The 24,458-nt window shown below is 40.2% G+C and overlaps 1 protein-coding gene and 1 pseudogene across 1 annotated transcript in view; one reads left to right on the top strand and one right to left on the bottom strand.

Annotated features, from left to right (window-relative positions):
* The window catches only part of MRPS31 (mitochondrial ribosomal protein S31), a 33,751-nt gene extending 10,532 nt beyond the window's left edge, over positions 1–23,219 (bottom strand). Inside the window, exons 1-6 of the mRNA XM_035003489.1 lie at positions 23,008–23,219; positions 18,459–18,743; positions 9,013–9,171; positions 8,095–8,232; positions 4,546–4,625; positions 482–625 (exon numbers count right to left, since the gene is read on the bottom strand). Of these exons, the coding sequence (XP_034859380.1) occupies positions 482–625; positions 4,546–4,625; positions 8,095–8,232; positions 9,013–9,171; positions 18,459–18,743; positions 23,008–23,132 (931 nt within the window). The 5' untranslated portion in view covers positions 23,133–23,219. The remainder of the gene's footprint in view (positions 1–481; positions 626–4,545; positions 4,626–8,094; positions 8,233–9,012; positions 9,172–18,458; positions 18,744–23,007) is intronic.
* LOC118009480 lies at positions 19,304–19,837 on the top strand (annotated as a pseudogene).
* Positions 23,220–24,458: the final 1,239 nt, after the last annotated feature.

Below are 24,458 nucleotides of genomic sequence, written 5' to 3'. Positions count from 1 at the left end.
GGTCAAGACCTGAGCTGAGATCAAGAGTTGGACACTTAGGGTTGCCTGAGTGGCTCAGTCGGTTAAGCGTCTGCCTTTGGCTCAGGTCATGATCTCAGGGTCCTGGGATCGAGCCCCACGGCAGGCTCCCTGTTCAGCGGGGAATCTGCTTCTCTCTCTCCCTCTGCCCCTCCCCTCCCACTCATGTTCTCTCTTAAATAAATAAATCTTAAAAAAAAAAAAAAGAGTTGGACACTTAACCAACAGAGCCCCCCAGGCGCCCCTAATTTTACTTCATTTTCCTTATCAAAAACCCAGAATTAAATGAAATCCTAACTTTTTTCAAAAAAAAAAAAAAAAACCGTCAAATTTCTTTTCAGACACCACCAAGATATTTATACCAAGTTTGGAAATTCATGTAAATATCTAGACTCTATGACTGAACACCCGCCAGATTTAATCTCCATACTGAATTTTATAAACCTCTGAAATTAAGACTTACCTGCTTCATTGTTAATTGGAAACTCCCACAGTTTCCCCTCTTTCGTCCACTGGATCATCTCTGCAAAGCCATTCTGAAGGGGCTGCTCATTTACTGTGGCTAACTGCTTAGCAAATTCTACTTCCCAAAGTGAAGGTGCTGTCTCTATGATAAAAACATTTCAAGTAATCACAAGTCAATGTATATATCTTTATTTTAAAAAATTTTATCATCAACTCCAACTTGTTAATACATTTCAGGCCCTGAGGCTTATAAATAAACAGTATATAATGAAAGGTCACTCTCTGAGAGCTAAAACTAAAGGAAGACGACATAAAAAGCCTACCGCAACAATTACCGCAAGCCTTAGCTTTTGTTTTACTACACTGCTAGGCAAGCAACAAGTCTCACTGCCCCCTCTACTGGAAAGGAAAAAGGAATGTGTATTTTGTTTAAAAACGTTTTCATGAACGTGAATATTTATTTTATTGTTTTCTTTAAGATTTTATTTATTTGAGAGAGAACACAAGAGAGAGCATGAGGGGGGAGAGAGGAGGAGGGGGAGAGGGAGAGAGAGAGAGAGAGTGCGCGCGCGCGCGCACAAGTGGGGGAAGGGGCAGAGGGAGAAGCAGACGCCCCCCTGAGCAGGGAGCCCATCGTGGGGCTTGATCCCAGGACTCCAAGACCACAACCCGAGCAGAAGGCAGATGTTCAACCAACTGAGCCACCCAGGCACCCCGTGTTATTTTTCTTAAAGATTTATTTATTTGAGAGAGAGAGAGCTCACACAAGCAAAGAAAGGGGGGAGGGAGAGAATCTTAGCAGACTCCCCCCTGAGCACAGAGCCCGCCAACACAGGGCTGGATCTCATGACCCTGAGAACATGACCTGAGCCAAAATCAAGAGTCAGACACTTAACCGACAGAGCCACCAAGGTGCCCCATGAAAGTGAATATTTTTTATATAACAGGTTACTTTGATATTTAAAGTCCAGCCTATTTATCTTTATTTTTAGTCTGTCAAGATAAGTCACAAAGTACTATTATTAAAGACCAGAGAAATTAACATAATAATAATGACAATTCTACTAATGGATATGGAGCACTTACTCTGTGCTATGCTTTTTATGCATTAATTTCATCCTCACAACCAACTCTATAAGTTCATATTATAATGTTAGCTTATAACCACCATCATATCGCATTTCAATCATTTATTTGCTTCAGAAATTGAAGACATCTTTCAAGAATGAATCATATTTCGGGGCACCTGGGTGGCTCAGTCGTTAGGCATCTGCCTCCGGCTCAGGTCATGATCCCTGGGTCCTGGGTCCTGGGATCGAGCCCCGCATCGGGCTCCCTGCTTGGCCGGGAGCCTGCTTCTCCCTCTCCCACTCCCCCTGCTTGTGTTCCCTCTCTCGCTGTGTCTCTCTCTGTCAAATAAAAAAAATCTTTAAAAAAAAAAAAAGAATGAATCATATTTCCACCAGTCACTGCTGGTGGGAATGTAAAATGGTACAACCTCTTTCAAAAATAGTTTGGCAGTATACAACAATTTGACTCCTAGATATTTACCCAAAACAAAAAATATGTGCACACAGACATGTATGTTAAAGTTCATGTACGACCCTGCCTGACCACACACTGACTGACTGCTGTATATTAAGTATATTGGCCTAAAACATCTGATACAGAGAAAAGATCACATCAGTTAGGCTTAATTAGCCACATTTGCAGATAATCATGAGAGCAAAATAGTCACATTTTATAGATTTATTCAGTAGACACTGATCAACACATGTCTTTTCTGTGATCATGATCATCACCACCATCATTGTTACTATTACTGCTAACAGCTGCAACTATGTCCTGACTGTCCACTGTGGTCTTGGCACTGTGCCTGACACTTGAATTACATTACTTCATTTAATCCCTGAGAGGCATGTATTAGCCCCATTTTATAGATGGAGAAAGGGAAACTCAGAGAAGTTAGTACGGGAGAATCTGAATTTGAATAATCCACATCTATCAAATACCAACATTCCTTCCATTAAGCTATATTGCCCCTCAGCTCTAAATTACTGCAGGATAAGCAGAAGGGTCCTTTGCAGCAGTGGTAGGAACCTGGAGGGAAGCAAAATGTGTGAATCATGGGACAGAAGAACTCATCATTCTGTCAACAAATAATTACTGAATGCCAACTATATGTCAGGCATTATTTTAGGGGGTAGGGAAACAACAGTGAATAAATGCTTAAGTTTGTACATGGTTGGTATTGATTTAATAGGGAACAAAAGACATTCTTTAGACTCAATCAAGTATAGTTTATTAAAACAGTACCTTCATTAAATTTTTTTTAAAGATTTTACTTATTTTTTCTTATTTATGAGAGAGAGAGAGAGCGAGCGAGCAGGGGGAGAAACAGAGGGAGAGGGACAAGCAGACTTCCGGCAACGTGGGATGCATCAGGCTCCATCCCACAACCTTGAGATCATGACCTGAGCTGAAACCAAGAGTGGGATGCTTAACCAATTGAGCCACCCAGGTGGTGGGTAAATTTTTATAAATCTGTGTATTATTTTCCTTATTAGAGCACAATCATTTTATATTTTTTATAAAACTTCAGTGCTTCAGTTTTAAGGAATAGGGTTTCTGATTTAAAAGAGCAAGCTGGCTCCTTCAAGAATCCAAGTGCCTCTCCTGGCTGTTCAGTAGGTGGACAATGGCAGCTGCCCTGACAATAAATGCCCTTTTTGAGGCAAGTTTAACAGTTGCCACATCAACAGGGGAGAGGTGACCCATTCTCCATGACTGCACGTTTTAGTTTGTTTTTTTCAAGTAGTTGTTAGAATCATCTGTGTGTGCGCGCGCGCGTGCGCACGCATTTTGTAATTCCTTTTTTTTTTTTTTAAGGTAATCTTGACAACCAACATGGGGCTTGAACCCATGACCCCGAGGATCCAAAGTTACATGCTCTGAGGACTGAGCCAGCCAGGTGCCCCTTGTACTTCCTGTCCATTATACAGGACAGAAAGCAGTTTTTAAGTAAGAGAAGGCGAGCTGTTCTCTTAGCTTCACCTTTAGTTTAAATGAACAAACACTGATTGAATTAACTCCTTTCCTCTATGGACAGAAATTTCATAGCTCAATTTGTTCAAAAAAAGCATTTATGATTTAAGATAACTAATTCCTATGATCCGTCAGCCACTGGCTAGGTGCTGCTGGGTATACAAAAATCAGTGAAACCCAGGCCCTAGTATCTAGGAGTTTACTGAATAGTGGGAAAAATCAGATATTTATATAAGTAACTGATAGATTAAATGAGCCATTGGAGGCTGGCTTCGGAACTTAAATATCAATTATAAAATTATTTTTATCAAGTCCAAAAAGCTAACTTAACAATCTTAGGAAATGAAAGTCACTTGTAAGCTGAAGACCATTCGTACTGAGTTTCCTCCTTTATAAACGATACTTAATGTCAAGCAAGAGGACACTCTCGTATCTCTTGTAATTAGACTTAAAATGGTGAATATGAAAGATTTGACCTCTTACCCAAAGATGAAAGGGGTAAGTACAGGGAACAAGGACGGTGTGTTAAAAAAAAATAAAAAACCTCCACAAGTCTGCTAAATGTATTTCCTGAATGCTCCTCTTCCCAGCTCCTAAACAATCACAAAATCACTTCATTAAGTTACTTCTACAAATGCTATCTCCTCTCCTAGATAGCAAGCTGCCTTAGGGCAGAACCTTTTGTAATAGCATAGTTGCAAATAGAGTGTGATGTTAATGTTCTAACCCAAATCAGTAGCCAACTGATAGCTCTGGATTCAAGAAGGTGGTAGTATTTACCTCCCACTGTCTTCAAGAAGGTGGTAGTATTTACCTCCCACTGTCTCCAAGAATGAAACATTTCAAGGGAGGAATCTGACCAAGACTAGCAATGGTAACAACTACACTCATAAACAGGATCTAGGCCAATGACAGGATGGATTATTAAAATACCTGACATTGTGCAATCAAAACATTAAGGACTTTTTTTGAAAGAAGGAATGTTTCTACACCTGAGAAATAGTGTTCTTAACAAACCTGTTTCAGGTGCCTCTTCAGTAACTGCCTTAAGGTCAAAAATATTAAGTCTTTTCCCTTTGAGCATACTTTTCCTAAGACTGAAAAAGAAAAAACAATTTAATTTAATATCTTTACACATGGCCAACAAAAAATTATTTGAGAAAACAATTTTATATTAAATATTCAATATAGAAATTAAAAATAATTCCACTGACCCACACCAGACATTTTAACTAAATTGCCACATTGTTAGAACTGATAACTAAAAACTGGAACAAATGCACTTGAATTTTTGCATCATGATACCATAAAGCAGTTTAAGTAGTTTAATTTCCAAAATATCTAATTGAAAAGATTAGTTTAATTTGCCATAATTTTATGTGATCCATTTCATATTAAGGTTTTAGAAAACTCAACATTAGAAAGCTATTAAAATATGCTAAATTAAAAGTTGTTAAAGTCAACAGCTGTCTTAGTTCAAGGGCAGAAAACACTGCATGTTTAATTACAAATTATAATTATAAAAGATGGCACAGATAAATCAAAACATTCCCACTTACAATCATTCTGTAATTTTAAATAATGATTAACTTTCTTTTTTTTTTTTTTTTAAGATTTTATTTATTTATTTGACAGAGAAAGACACAGCAAGAGAGGGAACACAAACGGGGAGTGGGAGAGGGAGAAGCAGACTCCCTGCCGAGCAGGGAGCCCAATGCGGGACTCGATCCAGGGACTCCAGGATCATGACCTGAGCCGAAGGCAGTCACTTAACCAACTGAGCCACCCAGGCGCCCTTAAATAATGATTAACTTTCTTTACATAACATTTTAAATTAGCTATTGAAATTAGTCAGATAGTTAATAGGTAACTTTTCCTTGTATATTTAAATCAACTGCTTTATGCATCAATTCACATTCATACTTGAATAAATTTACTGGCAGATTAAAAATCAGTTCAAAACTGGAGAGTTAGTTTTAAAATAATTTTGAATTCTTGGGGAGTCTGGGCGCCTCAGCTCGTTAAGGGTCTGCCTTTGGCTCAGGTCATGATCCTGGGGTCCTGGGATCGAGCCTCACATTGGGCTCCCTGCTCAGTGAGGAGCATGCTTCTCTCTCTCTCTCAAATAAATAAATAAAATCTTTAAAAAAAAATTCTTTTCTGAATCAAATTACTTTTTTTCCTATGAAATTACATTAACTGAAAAAATTCAAATACCATATTAAAATTAGATAAAGTAATCTCAAATCACTTAAGTTTTCCTTTAGCAGGTCCCTAAGTATTCTTAAACAAAGGTATTTATGCTCCCCAACTATTCTCAGTGCTTTTGCATCCTTCTCCCCATCTGCACTCCCTAACTGTGCATCAGGTTAACAGGATGATGGATTAAGGTAACTCACAGTAAAGAAGGAATGATTTGGTAAAGTATGGAATTTTAGAATGTACTAAAGAGGAAGGGAAGGGAACAGACATTTGCTGTGCATCTACTATATACAGTTGGCACATTCCTTTCCTATTTCTCAAGAAAGCCATTTAAGTTAGGCTTCAATTTCAGCATTTTATAGATGAGGAAATAGACCAACGAGGCTATAAAAGTTGCCCCGGTCCCAGTATTAGTCAGTGGCATAATGCCAAGATTCTGAGGCAGGCCAGAATGACTCCCAAGCCATGACTCCTCTCTGTCTCTTACTAAGGAATCAGCCCAGGGTGTATCTGTGGTGATCAGTCTAGGCCTGGATTGTCTCAGGCTGTCCCATGACAGAGCAGGGTGAACAACTTGGTATCTCACCACCGCTTCCCCTTACTCTAGAGTCCTTCAGTCAGCTTTTTACACAGTCATTATATGCACATAAACGACTGTCCTGCTTTTTTTAGCTTCTCCCTTGCCACTTTCTAATTTCTAAGAGTTTTTTTGTGTGTGTGTGTGAGTAAAGCGATAGAAGTTTATTAAGTGAAGATACAGAAAAAGGTCTCAAGAGTGAGAGGAGTCCCAACAGGGTTGCCCTAACAATTTTTTTTGACACGTGTGCGGGGAGTGGGGGGGTTGCGGGGGAAGGGGCAGAGGGAGAGGGAGAGAGAGAATCCTAAGCAGGCTCCATCTCACAACCCTGAGATCATGACCTGAGCCGAAATCAAAAGTCAGACGCTTAACCAAATGAGCCACCCCGGCGCCCCGCCACCTTCTAATTTTCAATGACAGCTAATATCATTAAGAATCAAACTATGATATAGCATTCTGATATAGTTAAATGGAATCATTTCAAAGAAGACTGATTCAAACAAGACTGAAATTAAATTTTTTTTTTTTTTTTTTAAAGTAAGCTCTACGCCCAACACGGGGCTTGAACTCACAACCCCAGATCAAGAGTTGCATGCTCTACTGACTAACCCAGCCAGGCACCCCTGAAATGAAATATTCTTGAGGAATCTTAAGTAAAACTCCAAGTACACACTATATTTTATCCAATAATATGTCATAGGTACAAAATCACTTTAAATTAGTAATTCAAAAATCTCCCTAAGTCATTGTAACTTCTTGAACTTCCTTTGTTAACTGTTGACTATCTTTTACAATTTTCCTGTACAAATTAGTAGTTTAACTTCTGAAAGGAGCTAATTCAAGTTGCTGGGATTCTACTTAAAAGAAAATCCAAAGAATACATAACATCAAAAATACTCCAACTCTAAGCACCCCCTAAAGATCAGTTAGTTTTTGTTAGAGCATACTAAATATCTGGTTCCCCCTCCCCAACTATCACTTCATGGGCTTAAAGGAGAGAAAACAGAAACTTTCTGTAAATATAGATAGCTTTTTATTATAAAATAACTACATAAGGCATGGCTTAACATTTTTTTTTTTTTTTAAGATTTTATTTATTCATTTGACAGAGAGAGAGATAGTGAGAGCAGGAACACAAGCAGGGCAGCAGGAGAGAGAGAGAAGCAGGCTTCCCGCGGAGCAGGGAACCCGATGCGGGGCTCGATCCCAGGACCCTGGAATCATGCCCTGAGCCGAAGGCAGACGCTTAACGACTGAGCCACCTAGGCGCCCCATGGCTTAACATCTTTAAGTTTGCGAAGTACCAAATTCAAATTGCCACAAATAATCTACCACCTTAAGGTATTATAATGGATCTTCCTTTCTTTCTTTTTTTGATGGTGAATTATTTTTCTAAGGTATGAATAATGATAATTACATAGAGAGATATAAAGATTATATAAATATATACATTGTTATATACATATCAGAATGAAAAATAATGCTTTTCACAAAATGTTCATTTGTTCAGAATTCAATCAGCTCCACTTACCCTAAATCAGGAGACCTCTATTCATCATGGATAAATGGGAGGCAGGGCCTAATTTGATTAATGGTATAGAAAAGCATAAGACTGCTAAACCCAGAACACTTTTTCCTCTATGGGAAATGGTACAAGCAGAGAAGACAGACATAAATGCAACCATAATGCTCAAATACCTATCAGTAATAACATGCACAGAATAAAGTAAATCTACAGAGAAACAAACAAAACCAGCAAAACCAAACAAACTGCAAAGCCTGAGTACCTTTTCTTAAGAGCATCAGTCTTCTGTCCCATGTAATTGTCAGTTCCTTCATCAAACTGAATTTGATGCACTGGTCTTGTACTAATCCTAGATGTGGCAGATTTGGCAACTTTCATATCTGATATTATGTTACTGACACTGAAATAAGAAAAAGGTCAAGTGTATTAGAAACTGTAGCTACAGGACAGTAATAAACTTTCTTACCCATGAAATTCATATCATTTAATTCATATTTCACCTCCATGTACTAAAACAACATAAAGCATTATGTTTAAATGAATGATTATATGTCACATGTTAACATTCAACATTCACATCCCACAGACCACTAAGATTTATGTTTCTTTTTGAAACATAACTTTTGAAGGTGTTCTTCAGAAATGTTCATTTAAAACATAAAAAAGTGTCACTTATAAAAAAAGTGTCACTTATGAAAAAGTATCAAACATTTGAAGTTGTGTATCAACCTCAAACTTGGCATAAAGTAATGAGAAGAGAGGCTGAGTGAGAAGGTGTCAGCTAAAACATAAGAGCAAAAGTGAAGGAAACAGACCTGAAGATGATCATACTGTACAGAAGACCAGCAAATTATTTAACGGGAAATAATTAATCTTCTCAGAGAAACTGTCTTATTCTGTTACTTGTTTTTAGTAACATTACTGAATTTACTGTTTGTTTTTCAGGGACAAGAAATCATGTAACTTTGCAAAAGACAATTTTAACCATTCCACTGATCTTTTAAAAACTGCAATCTTACTTAAGATGTGAGTTTTTAAAAAAAACCAAATTACTAATATTCCACTTATGAGAAATATTTAATATATAAATTGATATATTGTGTACATTACTCACCAGTCACATGAAAACAGCCTATTTTGAAAAACCAGCATTACCAACAGAACTATTTGATTCACTAACCTAATTTTAGCTCTTTCTCCATCTTTCTGTGCCTTTGAGACTTCCTCATGCTGCTGGAGCTGCCTGAGCAGCTCTGACTTGGTTGTCTGCTTATCAAAAGGGAGAAAATCTGCAACAGCAGATGCAGCTGCTACCAACTCAGGATTCAGGGACTTGGTTCTAACAAAGAAAATGAAAAACAAGTAAAAAAAAAAGGCATTACTTATTATGCCATTAGTTTAGTGGAAAGTAAAATGATTCTTTTTCAGAGAAAACTTTTTTGTCATTCAAAAAAAATCCATTTCTGACAAAATCAATTATTTTTAAATATTAGGCATTTTTTTTTAAGTAGGCACCATGCCCAGCATGGAGCCCAAAGTGGGGCTCAAACTCAAGGCCCTGAGATCTGACCCAAGATAAAGAGTCGCATGCTCAGCCCATTGAGCCACCCAGATGCCTTAGGTATTGGTTTTATACAAACTTTAAAATGTTAAAAGTTGAAGTTAATGGATACTTGTTGAAGCATAATACTAACTCAGAACAATATATGAAAGTAGAGGGGTAAGGAGAAGGAAAAAAAGAGTGGCAGTTATAATTTACTGGATTTTTTTTTTTTTTTTGCGAGAGAGAGAATGAGAGACAGAGAGCACGAGAGGGAGGAGGGTCAGAGGGAGAAGCAGACCCCCGCTGAGCAGGGAGCCCGATGCGGGACTCGATCCCGGGACTCCAGGATCATGACCTGAGCCGAAGGCAGTCGCTTAACCGACTGAGCCACCCAGGCGCCCTAATTTACTGGGTTTTTTAATTAGATGCCAATTTATTTCAGAAACTATATATACTGCAAGCAAATATTAAAGTAGCTAAATCTATTCACATATCATGATAAATCCGTATGATGGAATAGTACTCAGCTCACGCCAATAACATGAATGAAACAATGAAAAGTTGGAAAAAAAAAAAAAAAGAGTATGCTCTGTATGATTCTACTTATACCAACTTCTAGAACAGGCAAAATCAACCTAGGGTAAAAAAAAACCAAATTGTGGTTGCCTCAGGAAAACGCTACTGATGGAAAGATGGAAGTGAGAAATGCTCTGTGTCTTGATAAGCATGTGGGCTACATGGGCATATCAATTTGCCAAAATCCTACAGCTAAAATGTGTATGCTTCAAAGTATGTAAATTTTACCTGGGAAAAACAACCATAAATCATCATGATCTAGTAGGAGATGGAAAGTAGGTAAAGATACAGACCACACAAGAATGGCAAACATGTTGATTACTGAAACTGTGTGACAGGTACAAAGGGGTTCATTACATGATTGGAGCATGCATGCGTGAGTTGGGGAGGGGCAGAGGGGAAAAGAGAATGAGCGTGCCATGGGGCTCCTCACAACCCTGAGATCATGACCTGAGCCAGAATCAGGAGTCGGGCACTGGGGTGCCTGGGTAGCTCAGTCGTTAAGTGTCTGCCTTCAGCTGTCATGATCCCAGGGTCCTGGGATGGAGCCCCACATAAGGCTCCCTGCTCCACGGGAAGCCTGCTTCTCCCTCTCCCACTCCCCCTGCTTGTGTTCCCTCCCTCTCTCGCTGTCTCTCTGTCAAATAAATAAATAAAATCTTAAAAAAAAAAAAAGGCGGGCGCTAAACCAACCGAGCTAGCCTGGTGATGCTTAGGCTATTGAGATATGTCATCAAATTGCCAAAAATTATGGTAATTTCTATGTCCCCTTAATAGTGTGTTCCCCTTAATAGTATGTTCCCCTTATTAGAATTTCTTTTCTGAAATTGTATATGTCATACAGTTCATTTTAAATAAATTTAGGAAGTACAGAATGGTATAAAGTATGTCTTCATGAAACAGTCTGAGTTATAGAACAGGTTGTTGTAAAAGTATTTTTAACAAGTTCTCATCACCTTTTTAAAATCTATGTAGAAAGATCTTGGTATGTAAAGATTATCTTATTTCAATGATAGAAGCTTCCTGACAATTTTTATTAACTAGAACATTTCAGATTATAAAGCAAGAAGCTATGAATATAAAGAACACCATTGTGATAAAATGCATGGTTCTAGAAAATGAATACTCATTTATATTCTTTGTATACTCTGATCAAATATATGAAAATTTGAAAAGAAACCTCTCAAGTAGTTTAGGAAAGTGATTTGGGCTAAAGTTCAGACCTTATTCATAGGTAACAGTTTTGAAAGTAGCTCATTTCTTTTTAACTAACTGTAATATTCCCTCTTTTATTCTGTTTTTCTTCCTTGGCAGGTTTTAGAGCTCTCGTATCTTAGATAAAATCCTTAAATCTTTATCCAACAACATCGGGGATTTGGGAATTTTGATTTGCATATTAGACAATGGATCATTATGTAGAAAGTCTAATAGAGTAAAACATTAACTTGGATCCCACTCACTGAGATAGCAATTCTTAGTGAGTTAATATGTAAATAATGTAGACAATTTCTTTTTATGTCTGGCACATTTTTCCATGAACTTACCCTAATTTACTGAGGAGCTTTTTTTTTTTAAAGCTTTTTCTTATGGAAAATTTAAAATATAAAATCATGTAATGAACCCCTTTGTATCTGTCACACAGTTTCAGTAATCAACATGTTTACCATTCTTGTGTGGTCTATATCTTCACCTACTTTCCATCTCCTACTATATCATGATGATGATTTATGGTTCTTTGTTTTTCCCAGGTAAAATTTACATACTTTGAAGCATACACATTTTAGCTGTAGGATTTTGGCAAATTGATATGCCCATGTAGCGCACATGCTTATCAAGACATAGAGCATTTCTCATTTCCATCTTAAAGCCCAAAATATATGCAAATCCTTTTACCTAGCAATTCCACTTCCAGGAGTTATTTGTCTAAAGAAAATAAGATACATACATGGAATTTGAGGGATATTACATACTCCAAATTCAAGGCCTAAGCCTGAATTTGCAAATCATCTCTCAGATATCTGCATGGCTTTATATATAACTTTATTTCAGGCCTTTTTTTTTTTTTTTGAGAGAGCAAGCAAATGGGGGCGGGGAGGAAAGGCAGAGGGAGAAGGAGTGAGAAAAATCTCAAGCAGGCTCCATGCTCAATGCAGAGCCTGACGCAGGGCTCAATCTTACCACCCCAAGATCATGACCTGAGCTGAAATCAAGAGTCAGACGCCCAGCCGACTGAGCCACTCAGGCGCCCCTTTATTTCAGGTCTTTGTTCAATCATTATTCTTCCACAATTTCTTTTAAAAAAACAGCACCTCTCCAGCTATCTTATTTTTCTTCATGTTTCATCACCTGACATATTAATGTGTCTGTGTGGTGTGAATATATATACTCTCTCCCACCCCAACTCCCTCACTGTTACGTAAGGAGTAGAGACTTGTTTTTAACTTTGTTTTGTTTACTGTTCTACCTGCATCTCATTGGACACTGCCTGAGATATAATGACAATCTAAAGTTGTTGAATGCAGGAAGTTAACCATAGCATTATTTTATACTAATGAAAAACTAGAAATAATCTAAATTTCAATTCATGGATTCATTAATTAATAAGTAACTGAAACCTTATTGGATGATCAGAGCAAGTAGTTGCTTAGTTAAGTTAAAGTAGGAGCTAGAAATTTGGTCATTGCTATACTCACCAGGGGTCTTGTTAGGTTCCATAATACATTCAGACTGACGAGACTACCACAAACATGCTTGGCCCAGTCTATTCAGAAAGATAAAGGACAGAACCATAATAGGCTGGCAGGGCAGCCTCAGGTGTCCCTCTTGGTGGCAATCCTTGCAGCACTCATGGGGATGACACTGCACACGCCGTCCAAAAGTTAGGACAGGAGACCCACATCATGCAGGTGCGGGAGCTGCTTCACTTGGTGCCCCACAGGAACTTGTTATCTCATGTAACAAGACCACAGAGTTTCCAGGGTCCCCACAACGGACATGCAGTTACAAGAGCAACTGCACTTAAGGAAGCCCTAAGTGTATATGGTGAACCATAAGGTACCGATAGTTCTCCCAATCCAGATGCAATCAATCAGGGGTCAATTTCATCATGGTACTGTTCCCTTTAGTACAACAGACATCAACAGTTACCAGGTTAACGGGTGTGGCAGATTATATTTTTAGAAAACAGAGACAGCAATATTTCTGGTCCCACAAACTCTTCCAAAACCTTGCCACACCTCCATCCAGAGAGGGAATCCATGTTTCCTCCCTTGAAACCAGGGGAAACTCTGTCACTGCCTCAATGAACACAATGATAGAGATGACGCACTGTGACTTGTGAGCCTAGGTCATATAAGATGACACAGCTTTTGTTTGGCTCTCTTTTCGAGATGTCTGTCCATGGAACTCAGCTAGCAGGTTTTGGAGAGGCCTTGGCTCAGTGTTCTGGCAAAGAGCCCCAAATATAGTCTCAGCCAATAGCCAGCAGCAGCTGTTGCAATGTACGTGAGCAACCCTTCGCCTTGCGCTGGCCGTCGCTAGTGCTAAGTGAGCAGACACGGCTACCTCTGCCATGCTCTGCGCAAGCTTTGGGATGGTTTGTTAACGCAGCAACACGTAACTGGGACAGATTTTGGTGTCTGGAAGTTGGGTGCTACTGTAACAAAAAACCTAAAATGTACGGGAGAGGTTTGGGTATTAGGCAGTGGGTGGAAATGGGAAAGACCTTGAGGCAAGTATTCATGAGAGACTAGGGCCTCAAAGAGACTTAGAGCCTGAGGGCCCTCAAAGCCGCTGTGAGGGAAAACTTGAGGAAAATCCTTACTGGAAGCTGTGGGAAAGGGGACTTCTGTTTAGCAACACTGTTGCTGGTAGTAATGTGGAAAATAGGAAATACACCCAGTGAACTGGGTGAGCCAGTCTAAGGAGACTTCCAGTGTAGAAGGTGCCTCCTGGCTTCTTAGTTGCCGATGGTAAAATGTAAGAAGACAAAGAAAGAACTGTACCATATAAAGGAACCAACACTTGCTGGGGTCAAAATAAAACATTTCTCCTTCTCAGCCCCTCCAGGCAGCAAATGATGCTAAAATTTAGAAATGGCTTCTGATATGATCTCACTGATATGTGGAATTTAAAAACAAGGCAGAGGATCATAGGGGAAGAGAGGAAAAAATGAAACAAGCCAAAACCAGAGAGGAAGACAAAGTGTAAGAGACTCTTAATCATAGGAAACAAACTGAGAGTTGCTGGAGGGGAGGGAGCGGAGCAATGGGGTAACTGGGTGATGGACATTGGGGAGGGTATGTGTTGTAATGAGCACTGGGTACTATATTAACAGTGATGAATCATAGACCTGTAGCCCTGAAACAAATAATACATTATATTTTAATTGAATTTAAATAAAATTTAAGAAAAGAAATGGCTTCTGAACAGAGATCAAATTCAGTGGTGTCAGGAAAACATGGTTTAATGATAAAGCAAAAAGCATCACTACAAAACCCTTTGTTAAAACCTTAGATTTATTTTTTTTTTCAAAGATTTTAAGTAATCTCTACACCCAACCTGGGGCTTGAATTCACAACCCCGAGATCAAGAATTGCATGCTCGCGGCGCCTGGGTGACTCAGACAGTTAAGCGTCTGCCTCCGACTCAGATCATGATCCCAGGGTCCTGGGATCGAGCCCCGCATCGGACTCCCTGCTCAGCCGGGAACCTGCTTCTCCCTCTCCCTCTGCTGCTCCCTGCTTGTGCTCTCTCACTCTCTATCAAATAAACAAATAAAATCTTAAAAAAAAAAAAAAAGAATTCCATGCTCTAGCAACTGAGCCAGTCAGGCACCCCAAGATCTTAAGATTTAAAATGGTGCCTCAGGGGCGCCTGGGCGGCTCAGTCGTTAAGCGGCTGCCTTCAGCTCAGGTCATGATCCCAGGGTCCTAGGATCGAGCCCCACATCGGGCTCCCTGCTCGAAGGGAAGTCTGCTTCTCTCTCTCCCACTCTCCCTGCTTGTGTTCCCTCTCTCACCATCTCTCTCTCTGTCAAATAAATAAAATCTTTAAAATAAAATAAAATGGTGCCTCAGAGTGCCTATAAACAGACAACAGGAATTCTAAGAAACTTATGGGTGTGGTCCCACAGCCTTGCACTTTGAGCTCAAAGTAGAATAGGTTCCCAAACAATGCCCTAAGGCACCCTGGAGCACCACAGGGAAATACAGCCATTTTCAGTGACCGTGTAAACCACTAAGTCAAGGTGGTTCCTAGTTTTAACACTAGACTACTGCATTTCTTTTGATGACATCATGTCTTTGTGAAGATGGTTCTCTGGCAGTTGCTATGATAAAAGTACCCCCCAAAATCAATATGAAACAGGAAAGTATCCAATCTTATCCAATATGATTCCCAGGCTACATCATAAAAACAATACAAATTCCTTCTGGCTCACTTTCTCTTGGAACACTCGCCTTTGGAACCCAGACGCCATGTAGTGAGAAAGCCCAGTCCACACAGTTCTGTACTAAGGTCTTAGCTAACAGCCAGCTTCAACTGTCAGAGCTATGAATGAGCAAACCCTCCGAGTGAGGACAGCATAGAGCAGAGATTAGCTTTCTCCACCGTGTTCTGTTCAAACTGCTTGACCCACAGAATCCGTGAGCATAAAAAATAGTTGTTTTATGCCACTAAATTTTGGGGTAATTGCTATGTAGCCACACTAACTATATCAATGGCTGCTCAATATATAATACAAATAAAAAACTAAAATCAGGTCATACATAGAGCCATGACAGTCATCATGAATCAAAGATGATTAACCCAAATCTGTGCATCTAGGATCCCTTAAAAAAAGAGGGTGGAGAACAAAATCATTAAAAGATACATTTAAAAAATTGTTTTAATTAAGTAAACTCTATGCCCAATGTGGGGTTCAAATTCATGACCCCAAGATCAAGCGTTGCATGCTCTACTGACTGAGCCAGCCAAGTGCCCCTAAAAGATATTTTTAAAAAATATTTGTTTTTTAAAGACTTTTATTTATTTATTTGACAGAGAGAGAGACAGGGAGAGAGGGAACACAAGCAGGAGGAGTGGGAGAGGGAGAAGCAGCCTTCCCGCTGGGCAGGGATTTATTTATTTATTTTAGAGAGAGAGAGCGCGCAAGCAGAGGAGAAAGCAGAGGGAGAGGAACAAGAAGACTCCGTGCCAAGCATAGAGCCCAGCGCGGGTCTCAATCTCATGACCCCCTAGATCATGACCCCAGCCAAAACCAAGAGTCCGATACTCAACCAACTGCGCCACCTAGGAGCCCCTAAAAGATAAATTTTTAAAAGAAATGTATCTCTTGGGGCGCCTGGGTGGCTCAGTCATTGAGCGTCTGCCTTCAGCTCAGGTCATGGTCCCAGGGTCTTGGGATTGAGCCCCGCGTCGGGCTCCCTGCTCAGCGGGGAGCCTGCTTCTCCCTCTCCCACTCCCCCCTGCTTGTGTTCCCTCTCTCGCTGTGTCTCTCTCTGTCAAAGAAATAAATAAAATCTTTAAAAAAAAAAAAAAACACTTTCTTAAAAAAATAAATAAATAAAACAAATATATCTCATTCAGCAATCTTTTGATGCAGGACCAAAACCCTTCTTTGAATAGAAATTCCAACATATATCTTTTATATATACACTGCACTCATAGTACATCCTCCATGAGTTCCAATTTTGGTTTCTTTAAAGTGGAAACTCAGATCAAGAACTTAAAAATGCTTACAAAGCATTCTGAGTGCAGAATTTTCTTACATTTTTCTGCTTGTCTCATTCATACCTAATTGGAAAAGAATTTTAAAAATTTCCTTTTCTGAGTCTTTGCAAAACATTCAACTCATTTTAACCATTTCTATAATAGATAATTAAATTATATAATTATAATAAAAACCACAATGGGTCACAAACAGGTCTGGAAGCTTAAAAAAAAACTCTTGATAAATATATACATATATGTATATATGTGTGTGTGTCTGTATCATCTAATTCTATATACTTTTATATAATATTTTTGTTTATTTTGTTTCTATGAAGGAGGAGGAAGATGGGGCACCTTGCTGGTTCAGTCAGTAGAGCATGTGACTCTTGATCTCAGGGTTGTGGGTTTGAGGTCCACACTGGGTGTAGAGATTATTTAAAAATAAATAAATAAATAGAGAAGAAGGAAGTACCTATGATGGGCATGCACTGAATGAGCTTATTCTCTACCACCCAATTATGCTTTCCAGGGGTAGTTTTGATACAATATAGAAACCAAGAAGTTTCATAAAAATATTAAGTCATTCTAGAAAATAGAAATCTATGTTAGCTGCTGATTCTGCTGAGAAGTCAGAGATGGGGATGTTAAAGCCACATACCTTATTATTTGAATCAACGACATCATCTGTGTAAGACTCACCATTATTTAAGTGTCATTAAAACAAAACACTGCCATTTAAATTACAACACAATGCTAAAATATTATTGATTGCATTTAGAATCAGTGAAATATAATACGCTTTTCACAAGCACAAGTAATTACAATATTTTGAGGAAACCACATAAGCTGAGAGCACTGATAATTACTGGTCAAAGGAAGTCATATAAAACAGCTGTAATCAACATACTTAAATTCTATCCTAAGTGGAACTTATAAAATGGAAATTTCAAAAATCAGTCCTTCAGAGACATGAGGCTACCTCCAAATCAGGATATAAACGATTTGGTAATTAACAGTTTAAAGAGGCAATTAAATGGCAGCTAATAACACTGATGAATATGTAAGAAAACATATGGAATTCTCAATTAGATCATGACTCTTTTCCTCTCTAGATTGTATGCAGATGTCCCCTGCGATTTTTTTCCCCGTTTTTAAAAAATTTTTAAGTAGGCGCCCCACCCAGCATGGAGCCCATCACGGGGCTTGAACTCACGATCCCGAGATCAAGACCTGAGCTGAAATCAAAAGTCAGATGCTTAACCAACTGAGCCACCCAGGCTCCCCTTAAAGATTTTATTTTTAAGTAACCTCTAAACCCAACATGGGGCTTGAACTCACAACCCCAACATCAAGAGTCACATGCTCTACCCACTGAGCCAGCCAGGTGCCTCTCTCCTTCCTATTTAAATATAGAAAGGGTAACTGGGGCACCTGGGTGGCTCAGTCGTTAAGCGTCTGCCTTCGGCTCAGGTCATGATCCCAGGGTCCTGGGATCGAGCCCTGCATCCGGCTCCCTCCTCTGCGGGAAGCCTGCTTCTCCCTCTCCCACTCCCACTCCCACTCCCCCTCTCACTATCTCTCTCTGTGTCACATAAATAAATAAAATCTTAAAAAAAAAAAAAGATAAATATAGAAAGGGTAACTGTCTCTCATGTAAGTGTTAGAGTCTCTGTGTTTACAGACTGATAGTCTTCATGTAGCATCTCCCAGGTCCTCTATTTGCAAATTTTTTTTTTCCTAAAAGAAAAAGGAGTTTCAAAAATTCAGTGTAAATGAAATTCAATTCAATTTACCTCTTCTTTGGGACACCTTCCGGAGCTTTTTGAAGCCTGCCAATTGTAGTTTCCACACTCTTAAGTTGTCTTCTGCTGGATGGCCTTGTTGTTTGCACATTTACTGTGCTTAATTCAATTTTCATGCTCTTAATAATACCTAACAAGTCTTTTTTTGTATTCTCCTTTACACTTTCTTGGCTCTCTGTTTCTTTGGAAATCTCAGGTGTTGGAGCAGACTGCTCATCTTTCTTGCTATAGATAACATTGTTAGTGCCAAAATATCTTTGGGCATTATTTTTTGTCCTGGAAAGAAGCATTAAAGAAAAAAAAAGAAAAATACAATGCAAAATAATAAAACAAGGATTCAAAACACTGCTTCTGTGTGTTTTTAAAATTTTCTAATTCAAACTCTTCCCTTTTGCTTTTTATTATTATTGTCAGTGACCATAACAACAGCAATGTTAACATTTATTGAATATATACTATGTGCTTCGTCTGGTGCAACATATTTACTACATTTCCACATACCCACAACAACTCCACAAGTATTATCCCCATTCTGCAGATTAGGAAACTAGAAACCAGAGAAGTGAAGTGATTTACCCAAGGTCATGTAGCTCAGGGCTCACTAAGGCCTAAGACACACTGGTGAGTCACAAATGGGTTACAGGTGTGCTGAGACTGACTGATCACCTCGTCCTTGGGGGTAGCTGGGTGAAGTGTGTCGCTGCTGGTGCTCCTATCTGTTGCCTCCCTCCATTTACCTCAAGGCTTGATACAAAGATCATTTTCTATGCGTTCCATAACATTTAAAAAAGGAGACAACTTTCTGATCCACCATCTGCGGTGGAAACGTCACCAAGATGCAGATTTTCATGAAAAACCTTATGGGGAAAGACCACTCTCCAGGATGAACCATCGGATATAACAAACTGTAAAGGCCAAGATCCAGGATAAGGAAGGAATTCCTCCTGATCAGCAGAGACTGATCTTCGCTGGCAAGCAACTGCAAGATGGACCTACTTTGCCTGACACAACATTCAAAAGGAGTCCACTTTTCTTCTTTGACTGAGACTTCACGGTGGTGCTAAGAAAAGGAAGAAGTCTTACACCACTCCCAAGAAGAATAAGCGTAAGAGAAAGAAGGTTAAGTTAGCTGTCCTGAAATACTATAAAGTGGATGAGAATGGCAAAATCAGTCACCTTTGTCAGAAGTGGCCTTCAGATGAATGTGGTGCTGGAGTTTTCATGGCTAGCCACTTTGACAGACATTATTGTGACAAATGTCGTCTGACCTATTGCTTCAACAAAGTGGAAAACAAGTAATTGTATATGGGTTGATAAAAGACATGAACTGGGGCGCCTGGGTGGCTCAGTTGGTTAAGCGACTGCCTTCGGCTCAGGTCATGATCCTGGAGTCCCGGGATCGAGTCCCACATCAGGCTCCCTGCTCAGCAGGGAGTCTGCTTCTCCCTCTGACCCTCCTCCCTCTCATGCTCTCTGTCTCTCATTCTCTCTCTCGCAAATAAATAAAATCTTTAAAAAATTAAATAAATAAATAAATAAATAAATAAATAAATAAAAGACATGAACTAACATTAAAAAAAAAGGTTGCATGGGGTGCCTTCGTGGCTCAGTCGGTTAAACATCTGCCTTCGGCTCAGGTCATGATCTCAGGGTGCTGGGATCGAGCCCGCGTCCTCCACATCGGGCTCCCTGCTCAGTGGAGAGCCTGCTTCTCCCTCTCCCTCTCCCTCTGCCCCTCCCCCCTGCTCGTGCACACTCTCTCTAACCCAAATAAATACATAAAAAATCTTAAAAAAAGAAAACATTAAAAAAAAAAGAATTTAAGAAGCTAATGAATGTGTTAGATTAGGAAAGTAAAATGTATAAAAAGTCATTCATTAAATACAATGAGTATCTACTCTGTGCTGGACACTATACTATGCATTGACGATACAATAGTAAATGAGAATTTCATGGTCCTTATCTTTCTGAAGCTAACAGGCTAGAACATGTTCCTCAAACTTCAATATGCATAAGAATTACCTAGGGGACTTTAAAAAAATAGGTTCTGTGGTCCCACCAAGGAATTCTGATTCAGTAGCTTTGAGGAGGGATTCAAAGTGTTTGCATTTCTAACAAGTTTCCAAGTAATGCTGATACTACCCATCAGAGGACCCCATTTGAGGAGTTATGTTACGTATGTCATTTAATCCTTACAACCTTATAGGACAGGTTTAACTACTTCTGTTTTAATAGAACAAGAAACTGATGTCCAAAGAGGTTAAATCAGTGGTTCTTAACCTTTAGGGATGATATGAATTACGTAGGGAGCTTATTTAAAACATATTCCTGAGATTCTTAGTTGCTAAGTTTGGAATGAGGCCCAAGGACCTGCATTCAACCAAGATGCCAGGTGATTTTTTTTTTTTTTAAGGACACAGCCTTGGTATCTTTTTTTTTTAAAAGATTTTATTTATTTATTTGAGAGAGAGAGAGAATGAGAGAGAGAGAGAGCACATGAGAGGGGGGAGGGTCAGAGGGAGAAGCAGACTCCCCGCCAAGCAGGGAGCCCTATGCGGGACTCGATCCCGGGACTCCAGGATCATGACCCGAGCCGAAGGCAGTCGCCCAACCAACTGAGTCATCCAGGCACCCAAGATGCCAGGTGATTCTGATACAACTCATCTCAACACCCCACATCAGACCCTGGGCTACTTATCGTATTAAGTTCTCAAAGCCAGCCAATAGCAGTACCAGACTAGGGACCCTTTAATGAAAGACAAAATGGCTATTTCCAAGAATTCTGGGGGTGCCTGGGTGGCTCGGTCAGTTAAGCATCTGCCTTCAGCTCAGGTGATGATCCCAAGCTCTTGGGATCGAGTTCCACATCAGGCTCCCTGCTCAGCAGGAAGCCTGCTTCTCCCTCTCCCTCTGCTGCTCCCCCTGCTTCTGCACTCACAGTAATTAATTAATAAATAAATGAATAAATAAATTAATTAAAAAAACCTATCAAAAAAAGAATTCTGAAACAAATCATTTGATCTGCTTATAAAAATGTTAGAGACTACCAAATCAGGCACTTAACAATTAGAATGCAAAACCAACTGCATAACTGATATCCTATAATCAGTACACAGGACCTTCAACATAATATCATTCAATTTATGGTACAATTCAATTTAGGAAAATACTCTATTATTTCGCATATGAAAGTTAAATTAATATTAAAGGTATTATAACAAAAGGCAGCAATCAGGAGAATGAATCTCACATATAACCTCCCATCCTTCAGTGTTTCCTTCCAAGACTGCTACGGGGCCACAGAAAGTAATCTATATTTAGTACAGGAAAATCATGTATAGGCAGTAACTCCATAACACTAAAATAATAAAACTTCGGTCATAACCTCCCACCTGGGCTTGTTTCCACTGAGAGCATCTCATCAGCACTTCAAATACAACACATCCAAAACCACATTCAAGAGCTCCCCTCTCAAAAAAAAAAAAAAAAAAAGAGCTCCCCTCTCATACTATCCATTTTTCACCCTTCTGTATTGAAGGGGCTTCTTACCATAATAGATATTTTGAATTCTAAAAACTATGACATATTTTAAAAGCTTTCTCAAAGCTGCTCCTCAATCTTCTATTAACACTAATGGTACACTGGTCCTCTAGGGTAGCATGCTGAAATCTTTTCTCTACCTTACCCTTATTTCATATGTCACATCATATCAATTCTACCTGTGCAATTTTTCTTCTCCATCCGGCTACTTCTTCCCATCCCCATTGCTACTAACCTGCTTAGAGCTACACTTAACCATACTGGCCCCAAATCGTTCTACATGGAAAGATTCCATAATGATGAGGGTTCTCAGAGAATAAATACCAACATGAAGTATGCATAACTACTTTTCTTGCCTGGCTAGTTCCAACCCCTGGTCCCCCTTTAGATTTTATCAGACTTCTTTTCCAGAAAGGAACTCTGAACCTCTCCTGCAATAGTTAGCTGTCCCGACTTGCTCACCCAGCCATTACTGTAATTAATAAAGCATTCTGTGCTACCTACACCACCTCAGCTTTACTCCACTAAACTTGAATTGCATGCTTGGTGAACTACAAGCTCCGTGATGCAGGACTGTTGTTATTCGGGGCTTAACACCAGTATAGGTACACTGTAAGTACTTTCAATAATGAACCAAAGAATAAATGGAGGCAGGAATGAGGCCGTTATAGGCTGGGGAAGTAAATAAAGACCACTTTGCTACTGGAGCCTGGACTGAACGAGGGGAGGAGCGGCAAGAGGTAGGAGGCGCGGTGTGGAGCAGAGTGCTCGGGACAGTAGCCAACCATGTAACCGTAGCTCTGTTACTCACGCTATGACCTTGGGCAAGTCATTTTACCTTTCTGGGATTTCCCTTTCCTTGGATTTAAAGCAACGGCTCTAAGATCCCGCGGGCTAGAACATCGATCCCAGGAAGCCTGGGAATGATCACTGAATGCACCGGAGGGAAGCCAGGGGTTGCCTGAAGACCTGCAGGGCCAACAGCGCCCAAATGCGGTACCTGACCGTTCCGTGCGGAGCACCGAGTAGCACAATCGCAGCCGCCGGTGCCTCTGAGCCTCCAGAGCATAAAGGGAAGCGGGAGAGGGGGCGAGGAGGTAGGATCGCGGAGACCCTTGGAAACATCGCCAAGAAACAAACTGAACCGGGAGCACAGCGGAACAGCGCGTCCCTCTGCCAAACACGTCCCTCGCTCTCTCTTCCGTTCCCCGGCCTGGCGCGTTCCTTCCCTTCACGTTCCGGTGGGCAACAGGGGCCGGAAACTGAGTTCCGGGCTCGCCCTCGGCCGGGCCCAGTCGGCTTCCTCCAGGCGATTCTAGTGACCTAAGTGGAGTGGATGCCTGAATTCACCTAAGATGCGCTGGTTGAGGCAGGACCCGGACGGGAGAGGGAGAGAGTGGAGGGGGTGATCTACTGTGCAAATACTTTTGGGGAGGCCAGTAAAATGCGGCGGAGAACTGACCCTACTGGGCTGTGTTTGGGGTGAGGATGCACAGCGTTCATCACATTCTCAGAACGATCCGTGGCCACCGGGTTAAAAAAGAAAAATTACCATAGGACACGCTGCCCGATAAATTAGTATTTGTTTTCAGTCTCTGTTCTTGATGTAGAGTCAAAACATGAGACATACATGTTTCTTTTTTTTTTTTCAAAGATGGTTTTAGAGATAAAAATCTGCACGAGAAAGGCGTAGCTTCTTCCTGCCCTCCATGAAGGCCGTGAGCAGTGGATGAGGGTGGTCAAACCTGGAAGTGCATGAGCATAAACCCCCGGGAGAATGCCAGCTGATAGGCCACATGGGACCCTCTAGCTTAGAATTGCATGCTGGCAGTTGAATGCTGACATCAGCCTTTCCCCTACCATTTCAAAAGACAATCAAGATTGGTGGGGAATTTTTTGTAAATGGAAATTCAGAAAAGCGTATGAGTCATAAACATGTTGAGGAAAATGACCTTAATGAATTAGTAGGGACTGAAATTTAGCCTAGCTCAACTCTCTCTCTTTTGTTTTTTAATTTTTAAATAAATTTTTGAAAGATTTATTTATTTTAGAAAGAGAGAGAGAGAGAGAGAGTTCGAGCAGGGAAAGAGGCAGAGGGAGAGAATATCCAAGCCAACTCCTGCTGAGTGCACAGCCAGAGGCGGGACTCCATCCCAACCAATGAGATCAGGACCTCGGTGGAAACCAAGAGTCCAAGGTTCAAACGACTGAGCCACCCAGGTGCCCCAGACTCTCAAATACCACTTTCCGGGGCGCCTGGGTGGCTCAGATGGTTAAGCATCTGCCTTTGGCTCAGGTCATGATCCCAGGATCCTGGGATCGAGCCCCACATTGGGCTCCTGGCTCACTAGGGAGCCTGCTTCTCCTTCTTCCTCTGCCTCTCTCCCTGCTCATGCTCTCTCTCTATGTTTCAAATGAATAAATAAAATCTTAAAAAAAAAGTACCACTTT

Source organism: Mirounga leonina, unplaced genomic scaffold (assembly GCF_011800145.1).
Source record: "Mirounga leonina isolate KUSES-001 unplaced genomic scaffold, KU_Mleo_1.0 Mir_127, whole genome shotgun sequence".
Taxonomy (NCBI): Eukaryota; Metazoa; Chordata; class Mammalia; order Carnivora; family Phocidae; genus Mirounga; species Mirounga leonina.
Note: the sequence above shows the minus strand (reverse complement) of the source record. Positions and strands in the feature narration are given on the sequence as shown.